The sequence below is a fragment of the Leucoraja erinacea genome, chromosome 8 (assembly GCF_028641065.1).
Source record: "Leucoraja erinacea ecotype New England chromosome 8, Leri_hhj_1, whole genome shotgun sequence".
In the NCBI taxonomy this organism is placed as follows: Eukaryota; Metazoa; Chordata; class Chondrichthyes; order Rajiformes; family Rajidae; genus Leucoraja; species Leucoraja erinaceus.
In genome coordinates this window covers 15,504,873-15,523,661 of record NC_073384.1, presented here as the reverse complement: position 1 = coordinate 15,523,661, position 18,789 = coordinate 15,504,873, and the positions used below count along the sequence as shown (strand labels likewise).

Here is an 18,789-nt window from a genome sequence, read left to right as displayed (position 1 = left end):
CCTCTCCACATCCATTCTATCCAGGCCTTTCACTATTCGGTAAGTTTCAATGAGGTCCCCCCTCAACCTTCTAAACTCCAGTGAGTGCAGGCCCAATGCTGTCAAACGTTCATCATATATTAACCCAATCATTGCCCGGATCATTCTCCTATTTCTGCCATGCCTTTCAAAATCTCAGGATATCCCAAAGTTTTCTACAACCAGTGGATACTATTGATGAACAGCCACTTTATAATTTATGTAATAAATCTAGAGAGGGGGGGGAGTTGAGAGAGAGGGCAGAGAGTAAGGGGCCAGAGACACAGAGGCAGAGAGAGTGGGGCAGAGAAAGAGAGAGAGGTGGGGGAGGGATGGAGAGGAGAGGGGGAGGAGAGAAGGGGGAGGGGAGAGGAGGGGAAGCTCGGGGAGAAGGGGAGGGAGGTTAGAGAGGGTGAGAGGGCAGACTTAAAGTCGGCGGGTGGCACGGACACTGAGCGGGCGGCGTCGACTGCGAGTGGGCGGCAGGCCTTGGGGGCGCTCTGGGCCTCGGAAGCCCAACCATTCAGCTGCGGCCGGCCGGCCGAATGAGAGTCGACTGGGAGCGGGCAGCGACCAAATGACTCGCAGCGCATGGAAAAAATGGGGAGGGGGCTGTGACGTTGAAAATAGTGCGCAGTGCATGGAAAAAAAGCCCAGCGGGAAGGCGTTGAAAATAGTGCAACTGCGGGCCGCGACGGAGCAGAGCCACACCACACAGTCACACACATCGTTAACTGACAATCACAAACGAACACACACACACACACACACACACACGCACACACACACACACGCACACACACACACACACACACACCCCCCCGCACGCACACACACACACACACACACACACACACAATCAGAGTTTTATAAGTATAGAGATGAGCAAGTTGGGCCAAGGGATCTGTTTCTACACTGTATGACTCTATGGTTGTGGGATAAATATTGGCCAGGTCAGTTCAGAATGCAGAACTCCCTTATTCTTTCCTTTAGTAAGGTTAATTCACATTGTAATACTGCACAGAAACAAATCCTGACATATCCTGATCAGTCCTATTTACAGTACTTGGTCCATAGCCTTCTACACTTTGGCAATTCACATGCTCACCTTCGAGTTTCTTGGATATTGAGAATATTTGCCTCCATCATCCTTTCAGGCAGTGCATTGTAGTATCTCTGGATGAAAAAGTTTTTAAAATATATTTTCTAAATGTCACACCCCTTAGCCTGCACCTTCTGGAGTAAGACCCCTATGCCCCTAATACAACTTTCCTGTAATTACCATTACCTCTTGTAATTTTGTAAATTTTTATAAGGAACTCCAGCCATCTCTGCTCCAAGGAAAATCATATTTTCTCATAACTGAAACACACTATACTAAGCAATTTCCTGCCGATGCACTTATATATCCTCTCCAGTGCTAATCACATCCTTCCTCCATAGTGTGATCAGAGAGAAAAGATCAGGTCTCGGTTTAACATTTCATCTGAAAAATTGAACCTTTGTGATTGTGTTTCTCCCTCCATACTGCACTGGAAGCTCAGCTTGGAATATGTATACAAGCCTCTAGAGTGTGATTTGAACTCTTAACTCAGACTCTGTTATGAGAGCTTTCCAATTGAGTCATGGCTGATGTAATAAAACCTTGCTTGACATTGCTTACTTCAGCTGCAAATACATTTCAATCGCTCTCTTTTTTTAAATGTGAGCAAACGAGATAATGAAAAAGTGTTATTAAACTACCAGTAGCAGTGCAGTAATTGTGTTACAGTAGAAATATCAACCAATGATAAATTTGAGAGCAAGATTTAAATCGGCATTGCTGTTTTACTGTAGGGTTACTTTGTCTCATAGCAAACATGACTTTTGATGGGCTGATTGGAATCTATACCATGTTTGTCGGCTTTACTAGCCCTGATGCATGACCAAGGAAGATCTTTGGAGAACTAGTGTTTCACTGTGGCCTGTACACTTAGCAGTGTGGGTCATCTCCCCCAATCATAGATCTTATCAATGACTAAATGTTTTTTTTTTCAAAGAAGGACCTAGAATTTAATACAGTTATCTTAAGCTCCAGCAGCCAATTATCCTATGTTCGAAGATCTCCTCTCCGGGAGTTCTGCAAAACCCTCTCTCACTGCTTTCCTGAGATTCCTATAGCTCTCCTGCTCTTCAAACCACATCATCACCCAGCCTTGCTACCACAAGCATGTGTCAATCCTCGTCCACAAGTAGACAAGTCATCAGAGGCAAAGACTATTGATTACCACAATATTATTTTATTTGGACAAGAATAGAGTGATTTGTTGTTTACTAGTGCAACAGGGAGAAACCAGATTGGACGATTCAGACTAGAGTTCTCAGCAAAATTAGCGTGGAGATCAGGAATTAAAAGGCAAGGAGATTGGAGATGCAAACTTTAGTTTACAGTGACAGGATGTTCCTATTTGAACAGAGGCGTTATGAGTGCAGATTTAAAGGGGTGTGGTATAGAACTGACCAGGAGGAGTCGTTGACAATAATGGCTGATGTGAATGCAGGGAAGGTAAATTGGTCATTCAAAATGGATAACCCCTGACATCTGTGCTAATCAAGAATCTATTTATCTCTGCTTTTGAGGGAACAAAAAATATCCACTGACTTGGCCTCCACAGCTTTCTGTGGCAAAGAATTCTACAGATTCACCACCGTCTGACTAAAGAAATTCCTTCTCCTTTCGAGAGGAACGTCCTTTAATTCTGAGGCTATGACCTCTGGTCCTAGACTCTCCCACAAGTGGAAATCTCCTCTCCACATCCACTCTTTCCAAGCATCTGTGCTAATCAAGAATCTATTATTCTGCAGTAACATTCCACTGACTTGGCCTCCACAGCTTTCTGTGGCAAAGAATTCTACAGATTCACCACCGTCTGACTACAGAAATTCCTTCTCCTTTCGAGAGGAACGTCCTTTAATTCTGAGGCTATGACCTCTGGTCCTAGACTCTCCCACAAGTGGAAATATCCTCTCCACATCCACTCTTTCCAAGCCTTTCACTATTCAGTACATTTCAATGAGGTCCCCCCTCATTCTTCTAAACTCCAGCGAGTACAGGTCCAGTGCCGTCAAATGCTCATCATAATTTAACACACACATTCCTGCGATCATTCTTGTAAACCTACTTTGGAACTTCTCCAGGGCCAGCATATCCTTCCTCAGATATGGTTCCCAAAATTGCTCACAATACTTCAAATGCGGCCTGACCAGTGCCTTATAGAGCCTAAGCATTACGTCTCTGTTTTTGTATTCTCGCCCTCTTGAAATCAATGTTTGCATTGCGTTTGCCTTCTTTGCTATCAATTCGACTCGCAGATTAACTTTTTGGGAATCCTGAACCAGCACTCCCAAGTCCCTTTGTACCTCCGATTTCTGGATTCTCTCCCCATTTAGAAAATAGTCTGGATTGTCTCCCCATTTAGAAAATGAGCAAAGGAGTAGGGCACTGTGTTGAGCACACTGTCTCTGTGGAGATCTTGGTGTGGTGAAGTGACAGAAGATGTAGTCAGGCAGGGAGACTTCAGACATCATAGACATAAGCTTTCTGTGGAGGTTGCAATGAAAAAAATCATTCTCCATTCAATGTAATCATTTACTTAGTTTTCCTGAAGCTGTGTATTGGAAACGCCTTTCTTTATGAAACAGCGAGTTCACAGGTTAACTGAAAGAAACCAATTAAATAAATGTGGCACAATGTCGAGAATCAGGCAGACGATTGCATGTTTGTTTTGTTCGAGTAAAGGTCAAATTTCTACTGTCCATGCATTCTAACTGTATGCAGGATTAACAGTTCTTGAACGATTCTACAAATGCTAAAATAAAAGTATGAACCACAGGGTTGCTTTTGAGCCCAGAAAATCATGAATTAAGGTACAATATAGACTCTGGTTTATTCCTTGCTTCAGGGTGCTGCAGTATTGTTTGATTCCTTTCATATGCTTATCCTATACTATACTATTCTGTGAATATCTATCCACTGCAAATGTCCGCCCTCTATTGCCATATCTATGGATTTACATTCACTTCTTCCATTTTACTTTGGTTTGAACTATCAACCACTGCCTTTTTGGTGGCCACATTCTTAAAGTATATAATGCAGAAACCATTTGACTGCTATATTGCATGTGGTTACTCTTTAAACGGAAATATAACTTTCTGCTTATTCCTTTTAAATATGCTGTCCTGGATTTACTGAAAAACGAGTATGGTGCTCATCGTACACTGCACACAGATCAATAGGGTTTTTGTATTACTGTCCCTTAGTAGTGAATGTAAGACCATTTCACCATTTACCTTTTATTTTAATCCTACCAGGTTCAAGCTCTTACTGCACACAGAGAAAATAACTGGACTGGCCTACTGGCTAGACTCCATAACCCTTTTTTGCTCTCTCAGTCCCAACATGATCCAAATCAGCTAATTCATAGACTATTTAATGTGAGAAAGATGATGACTTCAATGAAAATAGTATTTAATTCAGTACAGTAAAATATATAAATGAAAACGCTTGTAGCTTTGTTCTCCGTGGACAATGCCTTTTTTTGTTTGGACAATAAGATGCTGGTACGAATACCAATTAAAAATTAAGCTACATATATCAACAATTTTCTGCCGTCAATATACCCCCTGATTTTGTATTTGTATTATAGCAAATGTAATATACAATTTTGTGAATTATCTAAGCTAAAAAATATGCCATATAAATTTAAAATTAGACATATTATTAAAATAATGTACACTTTAAAAAAATTACCAAATTGTTTCTTTGATGGAAGAATCACTACTTTGTCTAAATTGTTGTCAGAAGCAATCTATAACTTTGTTCCTTTCTTGTTTTGGTGTCTACAGTGGATCATCGTCCTGTAAACTGCTTAAACTGTATAAGGGCCTGATCGCATAATTTAATAAATGAACTTTATTTTTCAAATGTTAGCAATTTTTAAAAGATATAACTGATAATTTAAAATAGAGCAGTGCAATAATTAAAAGAGTAAAAATGCGATGGTCTAGTTTTTAACTTTTAAGAGTTGATTAATGCCCAATTTCTAGAAATTGGTTCACCAGTCACATTGTATGTTTCTGATCTGTTTGATTTGTTTTTCATTTTTACTGCAGATTTTCAGGATCCATTTGCAGTTGTTGTCCTTCTGGAAAAGGACTTGGTAGTCGTAGATCTTGGACAAAATGGGTAAGATTCCATTTGGTGTTGACTTCTGTTGTCATGATCATTTCTCTCTAGTCCATAAAATTGGAATTCAACTGTTTGGCATTTCATTAAAAAAAATAATAATTGTAGCAATGCAGCTGGAAGCAGTTTTTACTAAATAAATTAATAAATTGAAGGAGCAAAATGAGCAAATGGATTTCATTTAGATCAAAAGTTTCACATTTGCCTATCAAAAGATAAAACTATTTCTAAATGGGGGGAAAAGCTAAAAGCAATGGAGGATCAAAGGTACTAGGGGGTTCCAGACACCATTAAAGTGTTGACTTTTCTGAAAAACTGTCAAGAAGACGAGTGCAAAGGGTTAGAAATACAGGATCTGGTTAGAGGATGGCTAGGGTTAATCACACCTGTGAAAATTAAAGTACCTCAAGATTTATTTACACACTGAAGTACAATGATTTATTACACAACCTAGAATTGTTTTCTATTAAAATTAAGCAAAGGTTCATGGAGATTTGGAGCGAAATGGAACTTATGGACGGAAATGGACAACATTTTGGGTTGTGACCCTTCTTCGGACTGATGGAGTAGAAGGGAGATAGTTACCAAAATAAGGTGGGGGATGGGGTGGGGCAAGAACTGGTAAATAATAGGTGGATTCAGGTGGAGAGATTAATGTCAGATGTGGGAGAGAAGGTTGGAGATGGTAACCAAGGTGATAAGTGGAATTTAATGTTAAAGTTCACTGGTAGGGAGTCCAGAATAAGGGGTCTTGATTGTATAGTGCTGACATTTATGAAACACTTCTATGTGTTTATGATGGGGGAAATAAATTGCTTTGGCATGATAGATTTGGTACCACATTTCGTGCAGCAATATGGATTTAATTTTCTCCCCATTCTTCAGTTAAGACCTGGATATTTTAAGTTGGCAGCCAATCAATGTGATAAGTGTTGGCAGTCCTCGTGAGCCTCAGTATAAAGTGTTAGAAATATTAGAAAAAGTATTTTGTTCAACCATTAACGAGTGGAAGGCATGGAAAAACCTCAATCTGTGGGCAATCCATAAGCAAAAGGCACCCTTCTATCATAACTAAGTGTTTGCAACATTCACTTTTCACACAGTTCAATATTTGAAATAAACTCAAATTAAAAGTTTTAATTATAATTAACGGTGCCACATTATTTGTGCAAAGTAACTTTAGCATTTATTTTGAATGAAAAACTCGCCACTGATGGCGAATGCATGTTGATATTTTTGTCTTCCAGTTATCCTATATTTGAGAACCCTTACCCTTTGGACATACACGAATCGCCTGTCACCTGCTGCGAATATTTTGCTGACTGCCCTGTTGACCTAATTCCTGCACTTTATTATGTAGGGGCAAAGCAGAAGCGGCAAGGATACAGTAAAAAGGTTTCAAATTAGTCTTTTATTTCTACATTTCTTTCATTTTAAATCTAAAAGCATCATACTTTGTTCAACTTTGCTCTTCCCTTGTATTTTAAATCACTTTTAATGTTTGCCTAAAATTTTCTTGGTATTTAGAGTATACTATATATACAGAGCTGCAAAGTAGTATGGATTTTCCGTATTTTTACGGAAATGCGATCATAATACGGATGTACGGATTTGCTTTGTAAAATACGGATATTTTAAAAATCTGCCTGACTTCCTGTTTCATCTTGCTGCTTAAAAAATGCAAGGATATAAAAAGTCATACTGTAACTCTAAAAATGATAGCAGATTAAATCTATTTGGATTTTAAATTTCAAGATCTGGATGATTATTTTTGTAAGCTTTGATCTGCCTGACCCGCTTCGGGTTTAAACAGCGTTGTCAGTTTAATGTGTGGGAATTTAAACAAACAGCGCTATTGGTTCTAAAGCGCTCCCAGCTGAAGCGTTTTACACATAGCGCTAAGGGCTTTACACAAAGTGCTACAGCCACAGCACTGTGGGTTACACACTGTTAGGGGAGGGGGAGAAGGAGAGAGGGAATGGGTGGGAGGGAAGGAGAGGAAGGAAGGAGAGAGAGTGAGGGAGGGAGAGGGATGCTTCCAAAATAGTTTCTACATCATGATCATCTGGAGCTAAATGCAGGACACAGCCATTCAAACAGCAATATACAAAGAGATGACAATGAATGCACTGTCAAGTAAGGTGCTTAGAGGACATCTCAATTGGTAGCAAAGTTATGCATTCTTGTACTCTTAAGGCTCTGTCCCACTTTCCTGAGTTACTCACGAACTCTCCCGAGTTTTCCCCTTGATTCGAACTTGGGGAATGTCGGGTAATGTTGGTAGCGAGGCTGTCGATGTTTTGTAGGCTTGTAATGCCAGCATAACATGTTGAAAAATGTCCACGAGTTAAAAAAATAACCCCGAGTACCTACGAACGGATATTACCGTAATTCTCCGAGTTCGAATCAAGGGGAAAACTCGGGAGAGTGGGACAGGGCCTTTACATGGGTTTGACCGCACATAAAAAACAACACTTTTTTTTCAGCAAAATGGCACCGTGTAAAAATACTTCTTTCCTCAACAAAATACTGATTTTCAGGTACTCGAATACTGAAATGCTCTGACAAAACTTGGCTGCTCTGTATATATCGCACCATTGTAAGAGTAATGTCTCTCTAAGTATATCTCACCAGTTTTGTGACGAGACCACCTATGAATTTATAAAATGGCTTCAGTCTAATTTGTAGTATATTTGTATGCAGACTTCTCCTCATATTCAGTGGTTTCTTCCTAAATTGGTGTTTGCTCATCTTCAATTTGGAGTGATATTTACAAAATTATTAAATTGTTACTGATGCACATAAAGAAGGTATCAAGAGGAACAAGCATCTTAATGCATTTCTATGGTGAATGCATGTATGCTTCCAGTATATTTTTTGTGTAAATCTGCAATACAGCACTTTATCAATAAGCTATATGACCTTGTGAGTACAGCCTTCCACTGCTCTGTTTCAGTCTTAGCTATGTTCAATGTGACTTCACTTCTTGACCGAGAGCTTGAGGACTGTGTTCCTCCTATCGTATTTTCTGCTGTAGTCGTTGCTTTCTACTTTGAGATAGAAAGTGAATTGGAAACATGAACCTTCCTGAAGATCCTGGTGAGGAGTATAGCTATTTTGTCCAATCGAACTGCCCTAGATGATTGGACGAGTTTATAGTGTGTGATGAGTCTTGTTTTCAACAAGGAATTTATTATGCTGCCTACGTTTATATTCATTATATCTTCTAGGAATGGCCTATCAATGGAGGTAATTGGGGTTTGGGTACCCAGAGCTACCCAGAGATAATTATTACAGGGTGAGTAGGCAACATTCAGACTTTTATTAGTATTCTATTTTCTTTTATCTTATATTCATCATGTTGGATACTATTCTGTTTTGAGTACAAAGTGTGTTATGACTTTGAAATGAAAACCGGCGCTTGTGGGTGGTCTTTATTGTTAGAATTGCAAAATAAAAGTAGGTTTGAGTGTTGAATTATTTATATGTGTCCTGTAATATCCTGTAAATTGGTAGATTTTAAATGTATGGAGCCAGGGCAGCAGGGTTTTAATGTGTGAAAGAAAGCATACTCATTCATTTCTGAAAGATAGTGAGTTTCTTGTGGAACTAGATGGAATTCTCAGTCCAGCACTCTTGGGCTGTAGTATCTCCGACTACATTCTATCTTTGTCCCGCCCCTCCCGTGACATCAGTCTGAAGAAGAGTCTCGACCCGAAACGTCTCCCATTCCTTCTGTCCAGAAATACTGCCTGACCCGCTACTCTTGGGACCTGACTGGTGTTGGACCACAGAAATTGCCCCAAGAATGCCTTGTGTAAACATATATGCCTAGCCCCTGGCTTTACCAAATGTGTAGGAAGGAGCTGCAGATGTTCGTTTGCACTGATGATAGACAAAAAATGTTGGAATAACTCAGCGGGTCAGGCAGCATCTCTGGAGAAAAGGAATAGGTGACGTTTCGGGTCAGGTCTGAAGAACAGTCTCGACCTGAAAAATCACCTATTCCTTCTCTCCAGAGATGCTGTCTGACCCGCTCAGTTACTCCAGCATTTTGTGTTTACCCTAGGTTTACCAGTTCACTCTGCACATCCCTTAAGTTAGCCTCCACTGTGAACTGGCAGTTTGTACATTGTTGGCCCTCATAAAATAATTCAACACTCCTTATACATTTCATGCTTCAAATTTACATAAATTCCATTCTGATTACATTTTGCTAATACAGAAAAATATCGCTATTACAAGATACTATATAGCCATTCAAAACATGCCAAACCACGGTAGTTACCAGACCACAAAATGCTGGAACAGAAATTTTCTCAGAAATAACAGATTAAAATTGGGTAATGAGAAATAAGAAAGATACAAACAATCTCCCAGATGCACTGGTGGCCAGAGGACCAGGGATGACGGAGGAACTGACAGAAATTCACATTAGGCAGGAAATGGTATTGGGTAGACTGATGGGACTGAAGGTTGATAAATCCCCAGGGCCTGATGGTCTGCATCCCAGGGTACTTAAGGAAGTGGCTCTAGAAATTGTGGAAGCATTGATGATCATTTTCCAATGTTCTATAGATTCAGGATCAGTTCCTGTGGATTGGAGAGTAGCTAATGTTATCTCACTTTTAAAGAAAGGCGGGAGAGAGAAAACAGAATTATAATCCTGTTAACCTGACATCATTGGTGGGGAAGATGCTGGAGTCAATTATAAAAGATGAAATAGTGGCACATTTGGAAAAGCAGTAACAGGATCGGTCCGAGTCAGCATGGATTTACGAAGGGGAAATCATGCTTGACTAATCTTCTGGAATCTTTTGGAGGAAGTAACAAGAAAAATGGACAAGGGAGATCCAGTGGAAGTAGTGTACCTGGACTTTCAGAAAGCATTTGATTAGGTCCCACATAGGAGATTAATGGGCAAAATTAGAGCACATGGTATTGAGGGTAGGGTACTGACATGGATAGAAAATTGGTTGGCAGACAGGAAAAAAAGAGTAGGGATTAACGGATCCCTTTCAGAATGGCAGGCAGTAACTAGTGCGATACCGCAAGGCTCGGTGCTGGGACCGCAGCTATTTACAGTATACATTAATGATTTAGGTGAAGGGATTAAAAGTAACATTAGCAAATTTGCAGATGACACAAAGCTGGGTGGCAGTGTGAGGAGGATGCTATGAGAATGCAGGGTGACTTGGACAAGTTGGGTGAGTGGGCAGATTCATGGCAGATACAGTTAAATGCGGATAAATGTGAGGTTATCCACTTGGCAAAAGCAGGAAGAGGAAGTACAAAGAGATCTGGGGGTCCTTGTTCATCAGTCACTGAAGTTAAGCATGCAGGTACAGCAGGCAGTGAAGAAAGCTAGTGGCATGTTGGCCTTCATAACAAGAGGAGTTGAGTATAGAAGCAAAGAGTTCCTTCTGCAGTCATACAGGGTCCTAGTGAGACCACACTAGGAGTATTGTGTGCAGTTTTGGTCTACAAATTTGAGGAAGGACATTCTTGCTATTCAGGGAGTGCAGCGTAAATTCACCAAGTTAATTCCCGGGATGGCGGGACTGTCATATGTTGAGAGAATGGAGCGGCTGGGCTTGTATACTCTGGAATTTAAAAGGATGGGAGGGGATCTTATTGAAACATATAAGATTATTTAGCGATTGGACACGCTAGAGGCAGGAAACATGTTCCCGATGTTGCGGGAATCCAGAACCAGGGGCCACAGTTTACGAATTAGGAGTAGGCCATTTAGAACGGAGATGAGGAAAAAGTTTTTCACCCAGAGAGTTATGAATCTGTGGAATTCGCTGACTCAGAAGGCAGTGGAGGCCAATTCTCTGAATGTTTTCAAGAAAGAGTTAAATAGAGCTCTTAAAGATAGCGGAGTAAAGGGATATGGTGTGAAGGCAGGAATGGGGTACAAATTGTAGATGGTCAGCCATGATCATATTGAATGGCGGTGCTGGCATGAAGGGGAAGGGTCGAATGGCCTACTCCTGCACCTATTGTCTATTGTCTATAAGCAAATCGAAGGTACCAGTCTGCACATGCTTCAATGTTTATCTCCTTGCCATCTTTACATGATTAAGATTGGTAAAAGGTGTGATCTTCTGGATTCTGTTTGGATCTGCTTTTACACGCACAGTCGTTAACAAACTGTCAATGTCATTTTTTGAAGGGAGAATTGAAAGTCTGGACCAACCTGTTAATTAATAAATCATAAGATGATCAAAAAATAACTTAATATGTACAGATTTGATTTTTAAAAACAAAAGTCATGAGTTTCACAGGATTTGAGAGCTAACTTGCTGAAAGTGAAACTATAACAAAATATAGTGTACCATAAATTGTGAATTAGGACAGTTTGCAAAAGTTCACAAAACAATTAAAAGTGACTGAAATTGAGCACAAGATATCAAAACGATCAATGCAATATTTTTGAAATATTTGCTGTGGAAGAAGAGGATATCAAAGTGTATAAGGATTTGCCAACATTAAATAAGGCAGATAGGCTTTGGATTCTGAGATGGTGGGAATCCTTGATGATGGATGCTGCCTCCTTGAGGCAAAAACTCATGCAGCTGCTTTCAATGGTGTGGAGGGCTGTTCCGTTGAAGGATGAGGCTCAGTCCACCACTCTGCAGCCTCTTGCATTCATATGCATTGGAATTGCTGTTCCAGGCCATAAGTCAGGAAACTTTCTGCAAACGGTCACAGGATGAATGACATTCTTCCACATTGTGAATTATCCATGTCTTTTGTCACTTATGAAACGGGCTTATTCCATGGTGAGCCATCTGTCAAATGAAGTTGAGAGAGAATGAATGTCAATCGTTGGGCATGAATTAAAAATATGAATAATAATTGGCAATAGCAGGTTTCAAGTTTAAATCTTGTTATTGATTCCATAAGCGAGTATATAAAAACAATAGGGTGCCTTAATAATTTCACTCATGGGGATGTAAGTAACTAAAAACTTAATGAAGATAGCCTTCCTATTGAAGAAAATTAGATTTTGGAAATTTAATTTGTTTTAGGCAGACAATCAACAGAACATTTGTTGGGTATAGTGATGGACTAAAGAAATGGTTTAAAAACTCAAAGGCAGTGTGTGGTAGATTTATTTACTTCATTTAGCTGAATTGGGGTTAAGAGGAAGAGATATGGGGTGAGGAGGGAGAGAGGAAGAGATATGGGGTGAGGAGGGAGAGATATGGGGTGAGGAGGGAGAGATATGGGGTGAGGAGGGAGAGGTAGATCAGCCATGATTGAATGGTGTAGACGATGGGCCGAATAGCCTAATTCTACTCCTATCACTTATGACCTAATTCTGCAGTAACTTTCCAAGCAAAGTGCTTGGTTTAACATTTTGAGGTAATTGAATGCATTTAGTGGGTAGCAGACAGAGGGAGAGAAAGAAAGTAGGACTGTCATAGTTTCCACGTCATCCCAATAATTATTTCTAACTAGATCATGCCAGTTAAATGTTAGCCTTGGTCTGTATCATTGAAGATTGAGTCTTTGACCAATAACCCTGTTTGACTCCTTTTGTACGCCCAGCAATCTCTAGCATTTGTTCTCTGGCATGTTGGTTCCTGGTGCAATCACTTCCATGTTATGGATGACAATAACCTAAAATTGGTGACCTGCTAGTATTGTGGGAGCATTATCAGAGCTTGTGTTGGGATCATTAATGTCACTTCTGAGAAACTGGAAACCAGCAATAAATGTAGTCAGTCACATACACATTTTCAGAACAAATTAGACAAAGACCTAACAGGTCAAATAGCACGGCTTTTATTCCTTAGTTTCCAAAACATTCATTTCAAATTAGGCTTTATTTATTCTGGGGTTTTTTTCACGTAATAACAAGAACTTGTGGAGCCAGGTTTATCTGCAACAAATAGGTTGACAGGATTTTATGATAAGTTTTGATAAATAAAGGCCTTCCATCCTCTTACTTGGATGAAAACCTTCAGCGATAATGCAGGTGATCAAAATACTAAACCCTGTTTCTCTCCCCTTCCCCACCCCCTCCTCATTTAGGCATGCAGATGGATCACTGAAGTTCTGGGATGCTTCAGCTAGTAAGTTTCCTTAATTGACAGGCATGTAATTAAACTCTCCAAAAGTCATTACTGCATTTATTTTCTATTATGGACATCAGAGGTTGATATGATAGCATTTCATTCGTTAGAGGTGTTACGTAGGCAAGTCGGGATTGTCTTCTGAGTTAAATTAATTGTGCAGATTACAGTTGGTTTATGGATTTTCCAGACCACAATTTATTTATAACATAACTAAATTATTCAAATTGCGTTGCATCTTAGCTGGTTATTTTTCTTAGATAATTTAACTTTCTCATAATATGGCAACAGCACCAGCAGTTTCAATCGTGACCTCAAGTGCTATCTGTCTCCCTAAAAGTGTGTGGGTTTCTCTTTAGCTTTTCAGTTTCTTCCCATATCCTTAAAACATGCTGGTTTGTATAGTAGGTTAATTGGATACTGTAATAGTGCAGAAGAATCACAATGGGTAAGATGGGCATGCGAGTGAAGGAGTTACAGGAAAATAAGTAGTGGGGGGAAAAGGGTCAATTGTATTGCTGAAAGCCAGCACAACTCAATGGGCTGACTGCTCTTCAAGTTCAAGTTTACATTTATTGTCACTTAACCAATTAAGGTACAGTGAAATTTGAGTTACCATACAGCCATACTAAGTGAAAAGAACACAATACACACATAAAATAAATGTAACATAAACATCCACCACAGTGGAATCCACATTCCTCCCTCTGGTGGCAGGGAAAAAAGTTCAGTCATCTTCCTCCTTTGTTCATCCATGGTCTGGGCCTTTGAACCCTCCGCAGTTCGCCACTACAGACAGTCCAATGTCCGAAGCCCACACGCCGGGAGATCGAAACTCCGACGTCGGGACGGATCGGAACATTCCACGGCAAGGAGTTCCTGAGTCGGCCGTTTCTTACCGGAGACAGCAGGCATCACGGTGTTAAAGCCCACAGGCCCCGCGGTCGGAGCAATTCTGGCGATCCTAGGCAAAGGATCGTAGCTCTGCAATGTTAATGTCTGCACCGCGCCTGTGGCTTGAAGCTCCTTTTAGGCTGGTCTCCAGGAAAGGCCACACCAATCCAGTTGTTAGGCCCGTGGAGGGGGGGGGGGGGGGGGGGGGGGGGGGGGGGGGGGGGGCAGAGATGAGACAGTGAGAAAGTCACATCTCTGTCGAGGTATGTGAAAAAAAGTTTCCCCTAATTTCCCCCCCCCCCCCCCCCCCCCCACCTCCCCCACATAAACTAACCTAGAAACATTGAAACACACCTTTTAAAACATACTTAAAATAATAAAAATAGAAAAGGGACGGGACAGACTGCTGGCGAGACAGTCATAAATAGAATTTCCATTATTGACAATAGCATGATTACATTTAATTGGTGGATTTTTCCTTGTATTTGATAATGACTTACTTAAAATTTTAATTAGAGATTCAATCTGTCTCAAGTTTGAGATTTAACATGGAAAATAGGTGCAGGAGGAGGCAATTCGGCCCTTCGAGCCAGCACCGCCATTCATTGTGATCATGGCTGATTGTCCCCTATCAATAACCCGTGCCTGCCTTCTCCCCATATCCCTTGACTACACTAGCCCCTAGAGCTCTATCTAACGCTCTCTTAAATCCATCCAGTGACTTGGCCTCCACTGCCCTCTGTGGCAGGGAATTCCATCAATTCACAACTCTCTGGGTGGAAAAAGTGTTTTCTCACCTCAGTCTTAAATGACCTCCCCTTTATTCTAAGACTGTGGCCCCTGGTTCTGGACTCGCCCAACATTGGAAAAATGTTTCCTGCATCTAGCTTGCCCAGTCCTTTTATAATTATATATGTTTCTATAAGAACACCCCTCATCCTTCTAAACTCCAGTGAATACAAGCCTAGTCTTTTCAATCTTTCCTCATATGACAGTCCCGCCATCCCAAGGATTAATCTCGTGAACCTACACTGCACTGCCTCAATCACAAGGATGTCCTTCCTCAAATTAGGAGACCAAAACTGTACACAATACTCCAGATGTGGTCTCGCCAGAGCCCTGTACAACTGCAGAAGAACCTCTTTACTCCTATACCGAAATCCTCTTGTTATGAAGACCAACATTCCATTAGCTTTCTTCACTGCCTGCTGCACCTGTAAGCCAACTTTCAGTGACCGGTGTACAAGGACGTCCAGGTCTCGCTGCACCTCCCCCTTACCTAACCTAACCCCATTGAGATAATAATCTGCCCCCTTGTTTTTGCCGCCAAAGTGGATAACCTCCAATTTATCTATATTATACTGCATCTGCCACGCATCTGCCCACTCACTCAACCTGTCCAGGTCACCCTGCAACCTCCTAACATCTTCTTCACAGTTCACACTGCCACCCAGCTTTGTGTCATCCGCAAACTTGCTAGTGTTGCTCCTAATTCCCTCTTCCAAATCATTAATATATATGGTAAACAGTTGCGGCCCCAACACCAGGCCTTGCGGCACTCCACTTGCCACTGCCTGCCATTCTGAAAAGGACCCGTTCACTCCTATTCTTTGCTTCCTGTCTGCCAACCAATTTTCTATCCACGTCAACACCCTATCCCCCAATACCATGTGCTCTAATTTTAGTCACCAATCTCATGTGCGGGACCTTATCAAAGGCTTTCTGAAAGTCTAGATACACTACATCCACTGGCACTCCTTCATCCATTTTACTTGTCACATCCTCAAAAAATTCCAGAAGATTAGTCAAGCATGATTTCCCTTTCATAAATCCATGTTGACTTGGACTAATCCTTTTACTGCTCCAAATGCCCCATTATTACCTCTTTAATAATTGACTCCAGCATCTTTCCCACCACCGAAGTCAGGCTAACTGGTCTGTAATTCCCCGTTTTCTCTCGCTCCTTTCTTGAAAAGTGGGATAACATTAGCAATCCTCCAATCCACAGGAACTGATCCTGAATCTATTGAACATTGGAAAATGATCACCAATGCGTCCACTATTTCTAGAGCCATCTCCCTGAGGACCCTGGGATGCAGACCATCAGGCCCAGGGGATTTATCATCCTTCAGTCCCATTAGCCTACCCAATACTATTTCTCACCTAATGAAAATTTATTTCAGTTCCTCTACCCCCTTAGATCCTCTGTCCTCCAGTACACCTGGGAGATTGTTTGTGTCATCCTTAGTGAAGAGAGATCCGAAGTACCTATTCAACTCTACTGCCATTTCCTTGTTGCCCATAATAATTTCACCCGTGTCTGCCTTCAAGGGACCCACATTTGACTTTGCTACTTTTTTCCCTTAACATATCTAAAGAAGCTTTTACTGTCCTTCTTTATATTCCTGGCCAGCTTCCCTTCGTACTTCATCTTTTCAGCCCGTATTGCCCGTTTTGTTTCCTTCTGTTGCTAGATGTTTGGACCTCAACACCTGCCCAACACTTCCAATTCCATTTTTTTTTTAACAATGTGTCAATTGCACAGGAGACAGATTCTCTGCAGATTCTGTTTTGGTTGGCACAGGTGTGGTGGGTCAAAGGCCTATTCCTGTGCTGCACCGTTCTATGTTCTATCTGATTTAAAACTTGAAGTAAAAAATAATAATTAAAGCTTTTTGCTTCATTAACCATATAACCATATATAACCATATAACAATTACAGCACGGAAACAGGCCCTACAAGTCCGTGCCGAACAACTTTTTTTTCCCCTTAGTCCCACCTGCCTGCACTCGTACCATAACCCTCCATTCCCTTCTCATCCATATGCCTATCCAATTTATTTTTAAATTATACCAATGAACCTGCCTCCACCACTTCCACTGGAAGCTCATTCCACACCGCTACCACTCTCTGAGTAAAGAAGTTCCCCCTCATATTACCCCTAAACTTCTGTCCCTTAATTCTGAAGTCATGTCCTCTTGTTTGAATCTTCCCTATTCTCAAAGGGAAAAGCTTGTCCACATCAACTCTGTCTATCCCTCTCATCATTTTAAAGACCTCTATCAAGTCCCCCCCTTAACCTTCTGTGCTCCAGAGAATAAAGACCTAACTTATTCAACCTATCTCTGTAACTTAGTTGTTGAAACCCAGGTAACATTCTAGTATTGTCATTACATGACAAACCATTGATTTATCTGCATGCATATATCACATGTTGAGCGTGGTGTTTTCACCATAAAAGTGTAAGACCAAGAACGAACACCAGAAAAATGGATTAGGTTGCTGTAGGCTTTTAACTTTAATTATTTTTTAATTGTGTGCCTCAAATTAATGTTGCAAGTGAGTCATCGCTTAAATCCAATGGAGCTATTCTCGCCCACGGTTTAATTAAAACTCTTAAGTGTAAAGTGATAATTTCAGTATATAAACTGCTATTTGTTTTGCTGTCTTTCCTGCCTTTTAGAAGGTAATAGAATAGCACTTAATGCCATGAATTGGATTTAACATCACAATAATAGTATGTTGGTTTCTGGTACAATTGCAAAGTCCCAATTCCTGTACTCAGTGCCCTGACTGATGAAGGCTTATATGTCAAACGCCTTCTTCCTGATCACCGGTAATGCCACTGTCAAGGAACCATGTACTTGTAATCCTGGGTCACTCTGTTCTACAACATTCCCCAGGGTTCTACCATTTACTGTGAAGGTCCTACCCTGGTTTCCAAATGCCACACCTCGTACTAACCTGAATTGACTCCACTGTCATTCCCTGACCCACTTACCTGGCTGATCAAGATCCCTGTGTGTTTATTGATAACCACCTTCACTGTCTACAATGCCATCAATTTTGGTGTCATTTGCAAACAAATACATTTTCATCCAAATTAATTAAATAAATAATGAGCAACAGTTGGTCAAGCACAGATCTCTGACACACCACTAATCACAGACCTCCAGTCCAAAAAAAGCAGCCTTCCACCATCACCTTCTGCTTCCTGATATGATCAATTATATATCCAATTAGCTTGCTCCAAAAACCTGAACCGCTGCCCCCTGCAGCAGCTCATCATCTATACATGCATCGGACATCTTTCCATTTCTGCTTTTACAAGCACTATCTGAACATTACTACCTGACGTCTTGCTTTTTAACCTCTTTCATAACTCCATGTATTCATTCACCTCCTCCCTTTTTCCTGCTATGTCATTGGTATCAATGTGCACAGTAAACATGGCTCACCCTCCCTCTTGCAAATGTTTTGGAACTGCTCAGAAACATCTTTGACCCTGGCACCAAGGAGGTAACACACCATACCTGCTGCCACATACCTGGCTGCTGCTGCTGCTGCTGCTGCCCTCTGAAAAAATAATCTCTCCATCCCCATCTATTGGAGGGAATTACCACAGGGGAACCCTACATCATCTATTTAACCCCCTATACCTTTCATAGAAACATAGAAACATAGAAATTAGGTGCAGGAGTAGGCCATTCGGCCCTTCGAGCCTGCACCGCCATTCAATATGATCATGGCTGATCATCCAACTCAGTATCCCGTACCTGCCTTCT

At 41.0% G+C, this 18,789-nt stretch overlaps 1 protein-coding gene across 6 annotated transcripts in view; it reads left to right on the top strand.

The window, feature by feature from the left end:
* Positions 1 to 18,789, top strand: part of stxbp5a (syntaxin binding protein 5a (tomosyn)) — a 235,648-nt gene that overhangs the window by 131,917 nt on the left and 84,942 nt on the right. For all 6 annotated transcript variants that reach the window (XM_055639037.1, XM_055639042.1, XM_055639040.1 and 3 more), the window contains exons 11-14: positions 5,170 to 5,242; positions 6,490 to 6,637; positions 8,473 to 8,540; positions 13,289 to 13,329. In XM_055639037.1, the coding sequence (XP_055495012.1) occupies positions 5,170 to 5,242; positions 6,490 to 6,637; positions 8,473 to 8,540; positions 13,289 to 13,329 (330 nt within the window). The remainder of the gene's footprint in view (positions 1 to 5,169; positions 5,243 to 6,489; positions 6,638 to 8,472; positions 8,541 to 13,288; positions 13,330 to 18,789) is intronic.